Source organism: Sinocyclocheilus rhinocerous, unplaced genomic scaffold (assembly GCF_001515625.1).
Source record: "Sinocyclocheilus rhinocerous isolate Xijiao unplaced genomic scaffold, SAMN03320098_v1.1 scaffold466, whole genome shotgun sequence".
Taxonomy (NCBI): domain Eukaryota; kingdom Metazoa; phylum Chordata; class Actinopteri; order Cypriniformes; family Cyprinidae; genus Sinocyclocheilus; species Sinocyclocheilus rhinocerous.
In genome coordinates, this window is record NW_015631145.1 from 1,029,922 (window position 1) to 1,047,349 (window position 17,428).

Below are 17,428 nucleotides of genomic sequence, written 5' to 3' on the forward strand. Positions count from 1 at the left end.
GTAGCATTTTCCATACTTGACCTATATAGTGGTGTCTTTTCCTATAGAAGAGCAAAATTTCCTCCAACCTTCCCTCTTAGCGCTTTTAATCATTCTTCTCGTATTGGCTCTTGCTCTCTTGTATTTCAACATATTATCCATATTCATATTTTTCCTAAGTTGCTTAAATGTCTTATTTCTGTCTTTTACTGCTTTGCATGCTGCATTCTTCTGTCTACCATGGAATCTTCCTCATTTTCTCACCCACATGCGTGTAAATTCATGGCTTCATTGATCTCATCGTAAATTCTTTTAATAAGACCTGTTTTTTGCAAAACATAAATAAGTAAATAAATAAAAATAAATAACTAAATTAATTAATTAATTAAAAAAAATAAGATCATTAATACCTTAACAACTGCCATTTGAGAATGGCCTATTCCTAAAATACCTTTAATATCCCATTTCCTTTTTAATTTGATGCATTCTTAAATTTTTTCCCTTTCTTCCTTATATTTCCTACAGTTCAATTGAACATACTCTATGTTTTCTTTGCATTTACTAATTTCTCATTTATCTGTGTTCACTTTAGTCATAAGAAATAATGTATTGAGTCTTGTGTGTCCTAACCGAAGTCTTGTAATACTGATTTCTTCTCTTCTGTTTTTACTATTAATTGTTTTAACTTTAATCACTTTTTAAATACTGTAATATTCTCTTTCTTTATTATCTGAGTCAAATTTTTTTGGCCAATGATTATCAACGTTGCTTTTAATTAATATTTTTCATTCATTTTTTTTCCAAGGGAAATATCTATTTTGTCATTATGATTAATCGCTAATTTGTCAGCTATTTCATTTCCTTGAACTCCTGTATGTGCTGGTATCCAACAGAATTGAGCATCTATTTGTAATTTTTCCAAGTTTCAGCAGTGCTGTGTATATTTCCATTAGAATGTCATCTCTATTTGTTTTATTAATACTCTGTAATGCTGCTGCTGAGTCTGAATAAAATACAACTCTGTCTGGTTTGACTTCCTCCACCCACTGTAAACCCAGAGATACTGCAACTAGCTGTCCTGACCCACCACCTGCAACTTGTGTCCATAGCTACATTAATGGATATTCTTTTACTAATGTGCTAGATAATTTTAATTCTTTATCTTTTGGTGCCGTCAGAATATTCTCAGTCCCCCTCTCACTCATGAATCCATGAACATGGAGTCACGTCTCGGTCCACAAACTTCTTCAAAGTTTATTGTTACATCATTAGATTATATAGATACATTGTAAGGGGTGGTGTAGTGGTTTAGAACAGCAGAGAGCCCTTTATTATTTAGCAACCCACACCAGTGTGTCCATTTCCTGAATCTTTACATCCATCAGTATATATTTCTAAATATCAATATAGCTTTATTTATGTATTCTTGTACCAACCTACAAATACAACCTACAGACTTACTGAAACAAGTTTCTATATGGCACTCAAACCATAATAGAGAAAAACATCTATACACCTATGCATGAAGGTCTGTGTCCATCTACCTCCCAATGTTGCCTGCTGGGGCACTTCCTGGCCATCCTGGGTAACATCAAGCAATGGCTGAGGAGGATGAGGGCCAGATGCTGGCAGGAGTGGTGGTTGGTCAGGTCTTGGCTGTTGTGGGTGTCCCATGACGCGGGAAACCTTGAGGTGCCTGGTCTGGCCATAGCTGTACTGGTTCCGGTCATGGGACTGGGGAATGTATTCCCTGTGCTGCTCCTACGTTGGGCTCTGTTGTCCATGGACCCTTCGTTGGGCCGAGAGGGATCGGCACTTTCCGCAATCTACTAGCATGAGCTGACGTTTATCAGGAATGTGGTGGACCGTAGCTGATGAACCACTTAGTGAGGTTCAGACCAAAACAATGTCATTTTGCTGCTATGCTGAGGTCTACAGACTCGCACCCAGTCCAGTACCTTGATGTTAGTATGCCTGACCTTGTGTCTCATAACGTTATCTTTCATTCATCCCTGGTTTGTAGTTTGACAACCACTTTGGCAGCTGCTTGGGGGCCAGCTACTGCTGTTGCCAACAAGTCCTGTGCCATTTGAAATTAGTACTCCTGGACCAGATGTGCCTGAATCCCATTCTTAAGGCTCTGATTAAACCTTTCAACCCCATCGTTCCGCTGCAGATAGTAGAGTGCGGCACAAATATGCTTAATTGCCTTATTGCTGAGGAAGGTGGAGAATTCAGCAGAAATGAACTGGGGCCCGTTCTCAGTAGTTATGGCATGGGCCATGCCCCTACGAGCACAATATATTCTCTGTCCCTCCGGCCGAGACAGTGGTGATGCAGTCAGTCAGGAATGTCACTGTAGTCCATGGCCTCGAGATATACTGTGAAACCATCAAACCAACTCACCCACGGTTCAGCAGGCACAGGAAGAAAAGGTGCTGGAGGCAGTAAGCTAAACTCAGCCATCCTTGTCACCAATGTTATGTTTAAACTGATTGAACGCTTAAGAACTGGAGTTCTTAAGCACAAGAACTTGAATGGATTATGCTTCTTTTTTTATTTTCTCTCTGTCTCATGACTCTATAAACTCTATAACATGCTGAACACAACAATATTGTAATTACCATTCTCTAACCATGCCTTTTTCTTTCAATTATATCTAAGTTAACCTTAGGTTCTGGGAATATCCATGGTGGAATTATGCTTATGATATTCCCTGAAATAAATTTAAATTGATCTATTCCATATTCTTCAACATTCTAATATACTATATATTCCATCCAAAACCTTTGATTACATATTTCCCATATTCCCAAAATGTTTAATCACTGATGTAGCGAAGCATCATGCGTCTTGTGCTTACCTTTGATTCCTATAGTAGAAACCTAGCGGTCTGGCTGTGCACTTACAGAACGACACAGTCAAACCAAGGCAGAGCACTTGGTAGAGTTATTAAGGTAATAAGAAAAAAAAATCAAATATTACAGTAAATTTCCCTTTATGTTTACGGTCAATCCTGCATCCCAGACCAGTTAAAAGTTAAAAGTCTATGAATCAACCAGAAGACTTTAAAAGCACATTGTTACGGCCCATAACCGTTTTAAGGCTCGTTAATTCAAACACTAAAAGGACACAGGCCGAACATATTAAAAAGAATCACAACACCTGATGTGAATTTCAAGACGCCTCCATTTAATTAATTCACAGAGTTCAACTCGCATCTCCAGCAAATAATGTGCAACAATTCACAAAGAATATTTTATAAACAATCTAATAAATAACAACAAAGAAAGAATAATCAGCTCACGGGTAGGAAAGCTAGGGAAACAGACTCCTGACTACCCCTGTTCTCAGAGTAGAGTTCTTACCTGACTCCCGAAATAAAAATAAGAACTGGTGAGTCTTCCGGTCCCCGGCTTCCCTCGCTCTGTTCTTACTAAATAAACAAAACGTGAACTAATACATAAATACACTACCCGCTACTGATAAGTAAGAAAGTATATCACATATCAAAACCCAAATTTACAAGTTAAACCTAAGCTTAAAGAAAAACAAAAATATAGCCTCAAAGAGGCGATGAGGGAGAGGCTTGCAAGAACAATGGGAAGCGGAGCAACAGAGAGAGAGAGACCGCCATTGTCACCTCGCAGCCTATTTATCCGGAATCCTGGATGACGTCACGCGACTCACGGAATGGGAAACCCCCACAACGCCACCTATGGGCTTAGAATACAAGTGTCACACAGATACACGTAACACCCTCACCCTTAAGTGAATAAATTGTAGAAATGCAAATGATCTTACCTTTTTCTCCCTCCTTCTCTCTCTCTCTCTATATATATATATAAAAAAAAAGAAAGAGAGGGAAGATACAATTTATTCCCATTAGACACGAGATAAAGCGTCAGCAACGACATTATCTTTACCACGAATATGCCGGATGTCCAATTCAAACGGTTGCAAAAACAAACTCCAACGCATCAAACGTTGGTTATTGTTTTTCATTCGATTCAGAAAGACTAAAGGGTTATGATCTGTATAGACAATCAATGGATACGGAACGGAACCCACGTAAACGTCGAAATGTTGGAGAGCAAGGACAAGAGCGAGCGCCTCCTTCTCAATGGTGGAGTAACGTCGCTGATGTTTATAAAGAAAAACAAAAATATAGCCTCAAAGAGGCGATGAGAGAGACGCCTGCGAGAACAATGGGAAACGGAGCAACAGAGAGAGAGAGAGACCCGCCATTGTCGCCTCGCAGCCTATTTATCCGGAATCCTGGATGACGTCATGCGACTCACGGAATGGGAAACCCCCACAACGCCACCTATGGGCTTAGAATACAAGTGTCACACAGATACACGTAACACACATATTCTGCTGTCAAGTAAATTTACTTTGCTTTACCGAACAATTTAAAACTCATATGACAGATGTGAACGGGGAGGTCTAAGTGTTAATATCCAAAACTGACACTTGTCATATACACTCTTTTATTTTGTTCCAAACTACTTTTATCTTCAGTGGAAAACAAAAGACTGCAAGGCAGAACATTAAGATAAAACACTATAATCAACACTTTCTGGGTGAACATACAGGTCCATCTAGGCTGTTAAAATGTTACTTGTATTAACATTGTGTAAGTGTAAAAGTTTAAGACAGGTGTTTAAAAATGTATACTGTTCAGGACTGCTATTGACACACTGCTTTGTTGCACCCAAACAAACACCCAACAATACCAAGCCAAGGGCCACCGACCTATAATAGATATTTTACCTCAGATCTTGAAAATAAATTAAAGCAAACTTGTACGTTAAAACTGTGAACTCACTGCGAACCAACACGTGTATTCCATAACAAAGATATCAGTCACTCACTCACTCAGAACTGTTCAGTCCATTCACATTTGAATCATCTATTTTCCATGTCCACTTTTCTTTTCTACACACTTGCCATGTTTTTGCTGTCACATCGTATCTACACTGTACGCGACAAAGCATTGCAAATCATTTGAACGTTGTGTCAGTACGTTATAAATAGAACGAGTTTACTGTCGGTGATTTGTAGTGTCGCGCCGCATCCAAGTCAGCATCACTGATTATAACGAGTTCTATTGTATTTTATTGCGTCGCGCCGCTCGCGCCCGGTGTAGACACGATGCTATGTAGCTTTCTTATGCTGCGTTTGAATTTTCATGCCACATTATTTGAAATTAGCGCGGGCCAAACTTTTTTCTCTCAGGGGCCGGATGTTGCCCGCGGGCCGCCTATTGAGGAACCCTGCCTCACAGAGACATTATTTCATAGATTTGTATTAAAAGCAGTCATGGGTGTCATGTAATAATGATACAAATTCATGTATGAAACTACATTAAGAAGATAAAGGTAACAAAGAAGAAAGTTTCTTTACATATGTTATTATGTATGAAAATAATACATGAGTAATGGGAATGCAGTCTTGTACAGATAAAATACTAATAATTGATTTACTTACATTTATATACATAGTAATGAATACAGGTAAATGTACATTTGTGCATGTGCGCCCTTCTTAAATTCCCAGCATGTTACTCTCATTCTCCTGCCTCTGTACACACTGGTTTATGACGTTAAAATCAATAAAAGTAAAAAATAAAGGGAGGGTGCCACCATGTGTGATTACATTAGAGATGCACTGCTAGTGAATGTCATTCCTATTCACACAGATCCTCATATGGCTTTCTCCAGCACATCATATCTTTATTTAATGTCATATAGACAGTATTTCTTCAGATATATAATTTGTTATTAGAGCTATGTAAATGAACATCTCATTTAAATCCATACTGGATGATTCAAGAACAATAAAACTGCATTAATGACAAAGAAATTAAATGCAAAACCATAACAGTAATCTACTAAATCTAATAGCATTCAGTTCTTTTGTTTAGTTCTAAGTGATTCTAAAACTGTTTTATCATGTTTCCAGCTCTTTACAAACCATCCTTGACAAATAAACCAGTCCAGGGTCTTCACCATATTTCAAATCTCTTGTCTCCGATGAACTGCTTTCTGTCACTGATTTTGTTTCTAAAAAGTCTGCAAAAAATGAAATAAAAGAATGAAATTAAACCTCTATGTACCACACTACAAAAAAAATCAATTGATGTGTTTTCTAGTTCCACTACAACCTCAGTTTTTGATAAACAATTTTTTTTTTACCTTTATTCATGACAAAAGGATATTTCTCAAAGACTGATTTCATACAGTCAAACCAAAATGTATTCAGACACCTTCAACATTTCACACATTATCACAGTTTATTTGCTATAGTTTAAAAAATGCTAATAACATATGACAAGATCTCAAGAGTTAAACTGTGTCAGAACAAATTCATCTTGATAATGTCAGATAACACTAAAGCAAAACATGGTCAGGTGTCTTATAAGTGTCTTATCACTTTGACTGGTAGTCCACTGTATGAAGAATTTTTGGGTATAATGTCACAGTTTAGTTTATTTGGCTATCCTCACTTACATAAATGAACTATAATGTCCTGCACGCACTAGTAAAAAATATAAAAAATTATATCTGGTGTCTGAATAATTTTTGGTTTGACTGTATGTAGGTCTCAAGTAAAGTGTAAATGTTTTTTAAATGAACTTTTTAATGTTTGTTTTCTGTTGATTGCTCTGTTTATTGCCAATCACACTTTATTGTTAATTCATTAATATAGGTTCAGAAATAGCAAAGGAGAGCAAATAAAGACTAATATGTTTCTCCTGAGAAAAACACCCTAGTACTCTCACACATCTGCTTTACTGTACTTTCCTCTAGGATTAGAACAAAATACTTTAATATTTATATATTAATCATCACCTAAATATGTATTTCATGATGGACCACTGTCATTAATGCATGACACACATTTAAAATTCAAAATGTTGAATTATTACACAAAATGTCTGTTTAATCAAAACATTCAATTTGTGGTATTTCAAACCTTCAAAATATGCTTACCATAATATACCTTCAACAATACAGATCTGAAGTAGTATTGCTTGTGATTTTGTCTTGATAACCAAACAAATCACATTATAAATAACAGACTTGGACTGGATAAAACAGACCGATATGACTTTATTAACTTAACAAAAGTAATTTGTCAATGTTTTGTTTACTAAAAATAAAACTGCTTGCTTTTACTCCGTTTAGTTTATAAATGACATGAGCCAACAGAAGGTTAACAAACACTAATAAAACACAGATCACACACACTTACCGTACAGTCTGAATATTGCTGTGAGTGCAGACGACACTGTGGATTCTCTTTGCTGATTCATCTGTGATAGTATTGTGACTCAGGCTGTAAGAAGACATGAGATTAAAAGATTAAAAATAACAGAAATAAGCAGAACTTTGAATACTGTGTTTTATATTTCTCTATTCCTCATATGTCTGTGTAACTCACTCCAGAGTCTGGGTTTTGTGCAGATGTGGCAGCAGCGGCTTCATGCAGAGATCAGTGAGTTTGCAGTGACTGAGATCCAGTTCTGTCAGTCCTTCAGAATATTCCAGAAACAGCGCCAGCTGTTCACAAACTCTCGGGTCCAACTGAGTGTGACTGAGGTCCATCTCTCCTCCCAAAGCCTGTGAAAGAGCCTCAGCGCTCCTCAAAGAGCCTCTCTGAGATCCATCTTTACTAATACAAGCCAGAAACTGCAGCAGCAGAGCTTTACTGCAGCTGATGAGAGGAAGTAGAACACAACGACAAACATGAATGTGAGAATAATATACAGGGATTTTATATGGAGATAAATGAATACACTGTCATAGTAGCAATGAAAGGGGATCTGTCAGATGTCTTACCTCAGCTGGACTTGAGGCAGGATTGGCCAAAGTTGTTTCAGGGCCGTATCGGAGAGCTCACAGTCCTGTAAGATCAACTTCACAATGCTTTGAGTTTTCTGAAGCACAGATGAGATTATTCTACAGTCTTTTTCAGTTAGTTTCAAATGCTCTTGGTTTTCCTGTGTGTCTGTTAAATCCAGAGCAGAGCAGCAGGAGAAGTCCAGTGTGTTGTGAAGAGCAGAGAGAAGAACATGTGCTGCCTCCTGCTGGAGATCAGAGGAACTGCAGCAATGAAGCAGCTTCAGCAACAGCAGCCTGTCAACACTAACACACACAGATACTGTTAACAAACATACACAAAAGAACAGTCATGTTTAATATGATATCAGTGCTGTTATATCAGTAAACCTGAGTTGCTTGACTCTGCTGAGTAAAGGCAGAAAGCTCTCTAGCTCCTCCTCTGGTATGGAGGTCCAGAGCAGATTGAGTTTGACAGTGTTGCAGTGCTCTAGAGTGAAGCGCAGGGCAGCACAGCGAACAGAGTCCAACACTCTGGCATTCAGGTTGATGTCATTTCCTATTGAACTCATCAGACTGGACACATACTGAGGAAAGCGAGTTTCGTAAATCTCCATAATGATGGACAGAGTAAAGCTGGGGCTCAACCTGTAGAGAATAAGATCACTCAATGAAATCTACTTGAATTAAAGGCACTCAATAAATACAAATCTCCAAACTGTAAACTACAAGCAACTTCAATGACTTCAGTGGATGCAGCTGTTGTGATTATGTCAGTTTGTAAGCTGACCTGGAAGACTATTTTTCATTATTTATTATTTCAAGGCATTGATGTTTGCCTACAAAACCACCACTGGCTCTGCACCCCTTTACCTAAATTCACTACTTCAGACTGATGTGCCCTCTAGAAGTGAACGGTGCATTATAGTGCCATCCCAAAAAGGCACAAAATCACTTTCACAGACTTTTACATTAACTGTTCCCTCCTGGTGGAATGATCTGCCCAACTCAATCCGAGCAGCTGAGTCCTTAGCCATCTTCATAAAAAAAGCTAAAAACACATCTCTTCCATCTTCATTTGATCCTCTAACTCTAGCACTCTCTATTCTATTTCTAAGAAAAAAACATGACCCTCTAACACTTGCACTCTCTATTCTATTTCTATTCTTACTACTTGTTTTCTTTAAAAAAAAAAGCCTCTAGCATTCTCTATTCTATCTTCTTGCTTTCTTTTTATTTATTATAAAAAATGACTCTCTAACACTAGCATTCTCTAAAATAAGTCAAAAGAATAGAAAAAGAATAGGGAACGCTAGTGTTAGAGGGTATTTTTTTAAATAAAAATAAAATAAGTCAAAAGAATAGAAAAAGAATATTTTTATTTAAAAAAATACCCTCTAACACTAGCGTTCCCTATTCTTTTTCTATTCTATCTACTTGTTTTCTTTGTATTAATTATATATATAAAAAAAACATTGCTACGTCCACTGCATTAGGCTAACTGAGACTTGTCACAGCACTTACATATTATTGCCCTTTTGTAGGTTTTGATTGCTTCTATTGTCCTCATTTGTAAGTCGCTTTGGATAAAAGTGTCTGCTAAATGACTAAATGTAAATGTATTTTGTCATGGGAATTTCTAATGAATTTACATTTTTTTCTTGGCTAAGTTTCAGTTAACTAAACTACATAAGAACTACAACTACCACAAGGATGTGCTTGACAAATCAGACAACTGTTGTAGTTCTTGTAGCAACTTGTTAACATAGCACACAATGGTTTCAAAACTCACAATTGAGGCATGACTGTGTGTAATTTATGTTGTAAAATAAAACAGGAAACTATCTTCAAGTATTAACAACAGACCTCAATGTACTCATAAATTGAGTAAAATAAGGTTTAATAAGGAATTGAAAATCCATTGGGAACTCATGGCTCAAAAATAGCAATTCTCTTTCAGGTTTTATGATAAACTGTGTACAAACTGAACAGCTCTATTCTTGAGGGATTCTTTTACCGTTTCAGCTGGATTCTGTCTAACACCGGCAGAAGTTCTCTGATGTTTTCACAAGAGGTTTTGCTCTTTCTAAAGTCCAACTTGAAATTTAGAGCTTGATGTTGCAGCAGGTAATGAATGACTTCCCAGGTCAGTGAGCAGGAAGTCAGATCCTCAGACACCTTCAGAAAGCAGCGTGTCAGTTCATCATCCTGTGCTTCATACACCACTGAAACCAGCTGCTGAAGAGCATCTTTAGAGAGCCTGAACACACACAGAAAGAACATGATTCAGTACAGAATTTGGTTTACTCACAAAACATGGGCCAAGCCACTGTGCTGAACACAAATCTGATAGTCTGGACCTCACTGGACAGACAACAGACTCAGGAGAGTCAAGCTGCTCAGGAAATGAAAGGGATTTTGCTTTCAGTCTTTTGAGGCCCTGAACTCTCCCACAGATCTGCAGGTGCTGCTGGGTAATTTTTCACTCAGAGTGATGGTGAAGTCCAAAGCTTGGAGTAGAGGAGTCACCTGATCTGCCTTCACTCTGGGCCCAAACACTTTACATAGTGATGAGATGAACCACTCAGAATTCCTACAGGACATATAATAAACTAAACAGGGTTTTTCCTGCATAGAGAATTTCGATGCGCTGTCTCCATCAAATTTTGTGCCACCTCTTGCTGTAGACAAAACTCAGGCAGGGAGTCACATACAAGCTTCACTAAACAGCGTCCCCTAGAGCTTTTTGTCCAAAAGTGCACATAATTGGAGAAATATTGATATCTTTACACGTTAACAATATTTATTTAGACAGAATCATCATTTCTATTAATTGAACTGAACTATGCAAGCTGATGAGCATTTGTGGCTTCCAGCACTGTCTGCCTGTGTTTTTACATCCGCGATCGCTGTTATGACTTAGAGGAAGATCATTTGCTGTTCATGTCACTCATATTACTCGTTCATAACCCCCCCACCGTCTCTTCCAATTAAGAACTTCCGCTACACTTCCGCGTTCTGTTCTGTTCACAAAAAAACCCAGATAAATATTTCTACATGAAACAAGAAGCTAATATACATGATTATGACAGTATATGATTTGTATGTGATTGTTATGCAATTTGGGGTATTTTCATAACAATAACGCATAGTATTAATCTTATAAATTGTCTTATGCAGCATGATGCTAATAGTAGCTCTAATGCACCTGTTAACCTTCTGCGATTATATTTGATGTATTCTGTCAAAAGAATTCATGCAAGGTCGTAAGAAACTGTTTTGTTTTATAGAACCTTTTTTTATATAATATAAAGATATATATAAAATAATAAATGTTAATATAAGCGATGTGGGCCAGGAGGCACTGGACTATGAGGAGTAGATGAAGATGTTTTATAAAATGAAAAATAGGAGGCTAAAATGTTCTGCACTGGTTGTGAGGTGTGTAGATGAAAATTTAACACTTTAATGCATTGTTTAAAGACATTTTGTTATGTTTATGTTCGACTACACTGCAAAAGGACCCAACTGTTATGTTGTATTCAATAAATGTTCAGCAGGTTAGCTTTTTATACAATATGCTTTAACTTGATAATTGTCATTTTCATCCATCATCAAATTATTAGAACACCTAATATATATTGTAAAAAGTTGAAGCCATGGTATAAGTGCATTTGTGCACATGATCAGGATGGTACCACATTCGCCTCATTTTGAGCCAGAAAAAAAACGTGTTAAATAAATATTTAAATAATATACAATTCTCCTGCCCTGGTAATATTCAAGCATATTGTTTGTCTTATCTTCAGTTAAAATATTTGCACTATAAATAAAGCTTATGTTTACTGTATGTGGTGGAAAAAGCACAACATCTTATGTACAATAGTCAAATAAAATGCATTGTTTATCACACCTCAGCTGTGAGATGTAGGGCAGACACGGGAGAAATCCCTTCACTTCACTCTCTTCATCTGTGCAGTCTCTCAGCTCTACTGGTTTCTTCTCTGTTTGGAGTTTCAGCACTTCTAGGAGGATGGAGCTCTTTCTCTCTGAGAGCTTTATGCTCCAGACTGCAGGAGCTGACTGATAAATTGGCTGTAATGCTGGAAGGACACTCCTGTCTGTTTGACTCTCATAGTCCTTCACATGTGAACACAGATCCAGCAGGAAATCACATTGATCAACGTGAGGGTTAGTGTAGTTTTCACTGAAGGGGAAAGATGTGTAGCTGCACACAGATGTGAACAGCTCAGTGTAATTTTCACCAGTCATTTTATCAAACTCTGATGCTGAAATAATCAGATTCAGCAGAAACTGGACAGACCTTTTCTTTTCTTTGAAAATCAAGGAGTCAAATCTGTGGAGACACAAATGTAAACACACTTCAATGTCTAGTGCTGGATAATATGAAATATGGAAGCAGATTCATAATTATAACCTTAATCTTAAAACAGAAAGAAAAAAGGGATAAATAGATATATCAAAATTTACAGGATTAGGGACACTGTGATGAGGAGCAACATTTAAAGTTCTACTCCTAGCTTCCTAACAGCACTATTGGGATCATCATCAATTCAGTCAGTTTCTGAGATGGTGTGAAACGTAGTTCTGCTCTGTGTACTCACAAAAATAAATAAATACAAAATTGCAATAATTCTAACTGAGAAGGAAATATGAAAACAAAACAAATCCAGAGTAATGTTTTCACATGAGATTCTCACCTCAGCTGTGAGATGTAGGGCAGACACTGGAGGAATCCCTTCACTTCACTCTCTTCATCTGTGCAGTCTCTCAGCTCTATTGGTTTCTTCTCTAAATATGGGAGCAGATTCATAATTACAACATTCATCTTTACAATATTAATAATAAAAAGATAATTAGGTTTATGACACTGATCTGTATAATGACTCTATTGCTCATTGTGTTCTAAACTGCTATTCAGCGGTGAAGCCACCGGAAGTGTTTAAGCTGCCATCTTACTATTCTCTAGCAGCAGACAAAGACAGCCAAAACACTGACCTAAAATCACCAGATTTGAAGCATAACAGTCGCACAGAATTTGTTTTTAGGATATATGTATGTAAATGAATTGTTATTTCAGATGTTATCTGCAATGTTTATGGTGTTTTCGGGCAGGTTAAGCGATATATTGAAATTGTTAAGGTGGGTGTGTGTCTGCTGTGCACTACCGACAGAGGTAACTGATACAACACAAATATATTTCTTTATGTACGTAATTAAGCAGGAAATATTAAACATGAACATATATCTGGTATTAGAATAAGAAATTAATTTGAATATACAAAAAATATTATGATAAAAGCCTTTGTTACTATATTGTACTATATTGTATTGAAATTCAAAGTTTACCATGTATCATCATGGAAATAAAGCTTTGTGTCTTTAAGTCTGTACCACATGTAGTCAGCATTATTTCTCTAAATAAGTTATGATGCATGTATTTTATGTCCTGATTGAGCAACATCTATTTCACTCTTCAAGATCGCACAATTTCTATGGCATCTTACTAGCATTAAGTTTCCATTGGAGTAAAATGTTATGTTGAATAATAATTAATTTAACCAACATTTAAATCATTAACTGCCTCAAAATGCATGCTGTTAACAAAATCATTGTTGAAACATTTGCAGTTAGCCAACTGTATGAATAAAAACAATATAACAACACAACATAATTATATAAACAGTGAGCAGCCTGTACAAGCTGAATTAAGGTATATGTTATGAAGCATAAATCTTTCTTCAGATTTCAGAATGAGCACTTTGTCATGTGTAATACACATGTTGAAGATCTCGTCTGTCTGATGTTTATCATGTTCATCTAATGTTTGCTACTGTAATGAATATGAAGGTAACTTTTTAATAAGCGGGGGAAATTCCTGACATTAAACAAATAACTATTTACGTGCTTAGGACATTTGCGTTGTAATAATCAGGGTTCTTACACCTTTTCCAAAGTCAAATTCAAGCATTTTCAAGGTGCATTTTCAAGCTTTTCCAGCACTTTACAACTGTGGTAAGTTACATGTTGACACATATTTGAGTTCTTTACTTTAAATCAGAAGTTATTGAGCTATTAAAAACCACTTGTCTGGATTGCATTTAACATTGCATAATGTAAATAGGCAACATAAAGCATATAAATTATAAAATAGAAAAAAAAAATAATAATAATAATAATAATTTACAGGGTATCTGCAGGGTTTTTAAAATAAAATGTACGGCTTATTAAGCATGCACAAATATGATAAATACTGTATGAGCGGGGTAGGGCAATATCTATGGTAACTTATTAAACCATAAAATGACTGCATAGATGTGAACAGCTCAGTGTAATTTTCACTAGTCGTTTTATCAAACTCTGATGCTGAAATAATCAGATTCACCAGAAACTGGACAGACCTTTTCTTCTCATAGAAAACAAAGAAATCAAGTCTGTGGAGACACAAATGTAAACACACTTCAATGTCTAGTGCTGGATAATATGAAATATGGGAGCAGATTCATAATTACAACATTCATCTTTACAATAATAATAATAAAAAGATAATTAGGTTTATGACACTGATCTGTATAATGACTCGATTGCTCATTGTGTTCTAAACTGCTATTCAGCGGTGAAGCCACCAGAAGTGTTTGAGCCGCCATCTTACTATTCCCAAGCAGCAGACAAAGACAGCCAAAACACTGACCTAAAATCACCAGATTTGAAGCATAACAGTCGCACAGAATTTGTTTTTAGGATATGTGTATGTACAAGAAATATTATGATACAAGCCTTTGTTACTATATTGTATTGAAAAATTTAAAGTTTACCATGTATCATCATGGAAATAAAGCTTTGTGTCTTTAAGTCTGTACCACATGTAGTCAGCATTATTTCTCTAAATAAGTTAAGATGCATGTATTTTATGTCCTGATTGAGCAACATCTATTTCAGACTCTTCAAGATTGCACAATTTTACTAGCATTACAGTTTCCATTGGAGTAAAATGTTATGTTGAATAATAATTAATTTAACCAACATTTAAATCATTAACTGCCTCAAAATGCATGCTGTTAACAAAATCATTATTGAAACATTTGCAGTTAGCCAACTGTATGAACAAAAACAATATAACAACACAACATAATTATATAAACAGTGAGCAGCCTGTACAAGCTGAATTAAGGTATATGTTATGAAGCATAAATCTTTCTTCAGATTTCAGAATGAGCACTTTGTCATGTGTAATACACATGTTGAAGATCTCGTCTGTCTGATGTTTATCATGTTCATCTAATGTTTGCTACTGTAATGAATATGAAGGTAACTTTTTAATAAGCGGGGGAAATTCCTGACATTAAACAAATAACTATTTACGTGCTTAGGACATTTGCGTTGTAATAATCAGGGTTCTTACACCTTTTCCAAAGTTAAATTCAAGCACTTTTCAAGCATTTTCAAGGTGCATTTTCAAGCTTTTCCAGCACTTTACAGCTGTGGTAAGTTACATGTTTACACATATTTGAGTTCTTTACTTTAAATCAGAAGTTATTGAGCTATTAAAAACCAATTGTCTGGATTGCATTTAACATTGCATAATGTAAATAGCCAACATAAAGTATATAAATGATAAAATAGAAAAAAATAATAATAATAATTAAAAAAAAGAATTTACAGGGTATCTGCAGGGTTTTTAAAATAAAATGTACGGCTTATTAAGCATGCACAAATATGATAAATACTGTATGAGCGGGGTAGGGCAATATCTATGGTAACTTATTAAACCATAAAATGACTGCAAAAAACATGATTTGCAGTTTAGATACAGGTCTTCACAAATAGCTACAATAGAGTTTTACAAAGTGATAAACCTCACATTTCAGCCATTAAAGTCAAAAGTATAAAATATTATTTTAAAGCACACACACATCTTACTGTCTTAATTTTTTAGATCTTTGAAGGCACATTATCTTTTTGTCTATCCACATTTACAACTCTGTTTATGCTGCGTAAAAACATCAGTCGGTTTTCGCATTAGTCTGAACGATTCATTCTTCGCCAGTAGGCGGCACTTTTGGAGCAGCAGAAATAGAGCGGTTTCCCCGGTAACGGCAGCACTGCGCTCACAAACACTACTTTATCAGACACTGTGATGAGGGACATTTTAAGTTACTCATAGCTCTACTAACAGCATTATTGGAATCATCATCAATTCAGTCAGTTTCTGAGATGGTGTGAAATGTAGTTCTACTCTTTGTACTCACTATTTTTTTTAGCCAATAATCCTAACTGAGAGCAGAAAATATGGAAACAAAAGAGTAATGTTTTCCCCATGAGACTCTCACCTTAGCTGTGAGATGTAGGGCAGACACTGGAGGAATCCCTTCACTTCACTCTCTTCATCTGTGCAGTCTCTCAGCTCTACTGGTTTCTTCTCTGTTTGGAGTTTCAGCACTTCTAGGAGGATGGAGCTCTTTCTCTCTGAGAGCTTTATTCTCCAGACTGCAGGAGCTGACTGATAAATTCATGTTCATCTAATGTTTGCTACTGTAATGAATATGAAGGTAACTTTTTAATAAGCGGGGGAAATTCCTGACATTAAACAAATAACTACGTGCTTAGGACATTTGCGTTGTAATAATCAGGGTTCTTACACCTTTTCCAAAGTTAAATTCAAGCACTTTTCAAGCATTTTCAAGGTGCATTTTCAAGCTTTTCCAGCACTTTACAGCTGTGGTAAGTTACATGTTTACACATATTTGAGTTCTTTACTTTAAATCAGAAGTTATTGAGCTATTAAAAACCAATTGTCTGGATTGCATTTAACATTGCATAATGTAAATAGCCAACATAAAGTATATAAATGATAAAATAGAAAAAAATAATAATAATAATTAAAAAAAAGAATTTACAGGGTATCTGCAGGGTTTTTAAAATAAAATGTACGGCTTAAAATCACACTGATCAATCTGTGATTCAAAATCATCGAAATAATCCTCATTAAGAGGGAAAGATGTGTAGCTGCACACAGACGTTAATAGTTCAGTGTAATTTTCTCCTTGATTTGCATCAAACTCTGATGCTGAAACAATCAGTTTCAGTAGAAACTTTACAGCAGGTTCTTTCTTCAAGTTAAAAAAGTCAAACCTGTGGAGACACACAAATAATTATCACTTCAATGTTCAATGTACAGTATGAACAAAAATACTGCAGGTGACGAATTAAATCATTTAAATATAAAATACATATGAAAGCTGATGGAATGATTTTAAAAGATGCAATGGCAGTTTGTATTTTAGTTCTAGTTGCTGGCTGTGTAGAGTGGTGTGTTGTAAATATAATCCTAAAGTGAATAATTAGTAAAGTGTAAATTGTGAAATCTAAACTTATTAAAGTGTGAGTAATTTAAATAATTTCCTTAAAATTCTCATTTAACATACATGTAATAGGCACATATTCAGTTGATATGAACCGGCACTCAGTTTGAGCTGTCCAAATAAATTGCTTACATTTACTAAATGAGCCTACAATAGCAGAAATAAACCTTTTTAATTAAAGTTAAGAATATTTAATGAAAATGATCATTCATAATAATG

General features: G+C 35.8%; 1 protein-coding gene across 1 annotated transcript in view; it reads right to left on the minus strand.

Annotated features, from left to right (window-relative positions):
* Positions 1-5,204: 5,204 nt before the first annotated feature.
* LOC107741621 (uncharacterized) overlaps positions 5,205-17,428 on the minus strand; it is an 87,529-nt gene continuing 75,305 nt past the window's right edge. Inside the window, exons 27-35 of the mRNA XM_016554382.1 lie at positions 16,178-16,354; positions 14,165-14,281; positions 11,740-12,066; positions 9,844-10,086; positions 8,217-8,474; positions 7,827-8,132; positions 7,429-7,701; positions 7,240-7,323; positions 5,205-6,056 (exon numbers count right to left, since the gene is read on the minus strand). Coding sequence (XP_016409868.1) covers positions 5,990-6,056; positions 7,240-7,323; positions 7,429-7,701; positions 7,827-8,132; positions 8,217-8,474; positions 9,844-10,086; positions 11,740-12,066; positions 14,165-14,281; positions 16,178-16,354 — 1,852 coding nt within the window. The 3' untranslated portion in view covers positions 5,205-5,989. The remainder of the gene's footprint in view (positions 6,057-7,239; positions 7,324-7,428; positions 7,702-7,826; positions 8,133-8,216; positions 8,475-9,843; positions 10,087-11,739; positions 12,067-14,164; positions 14,282-16,177; positions 16,355-17,428) is intronic.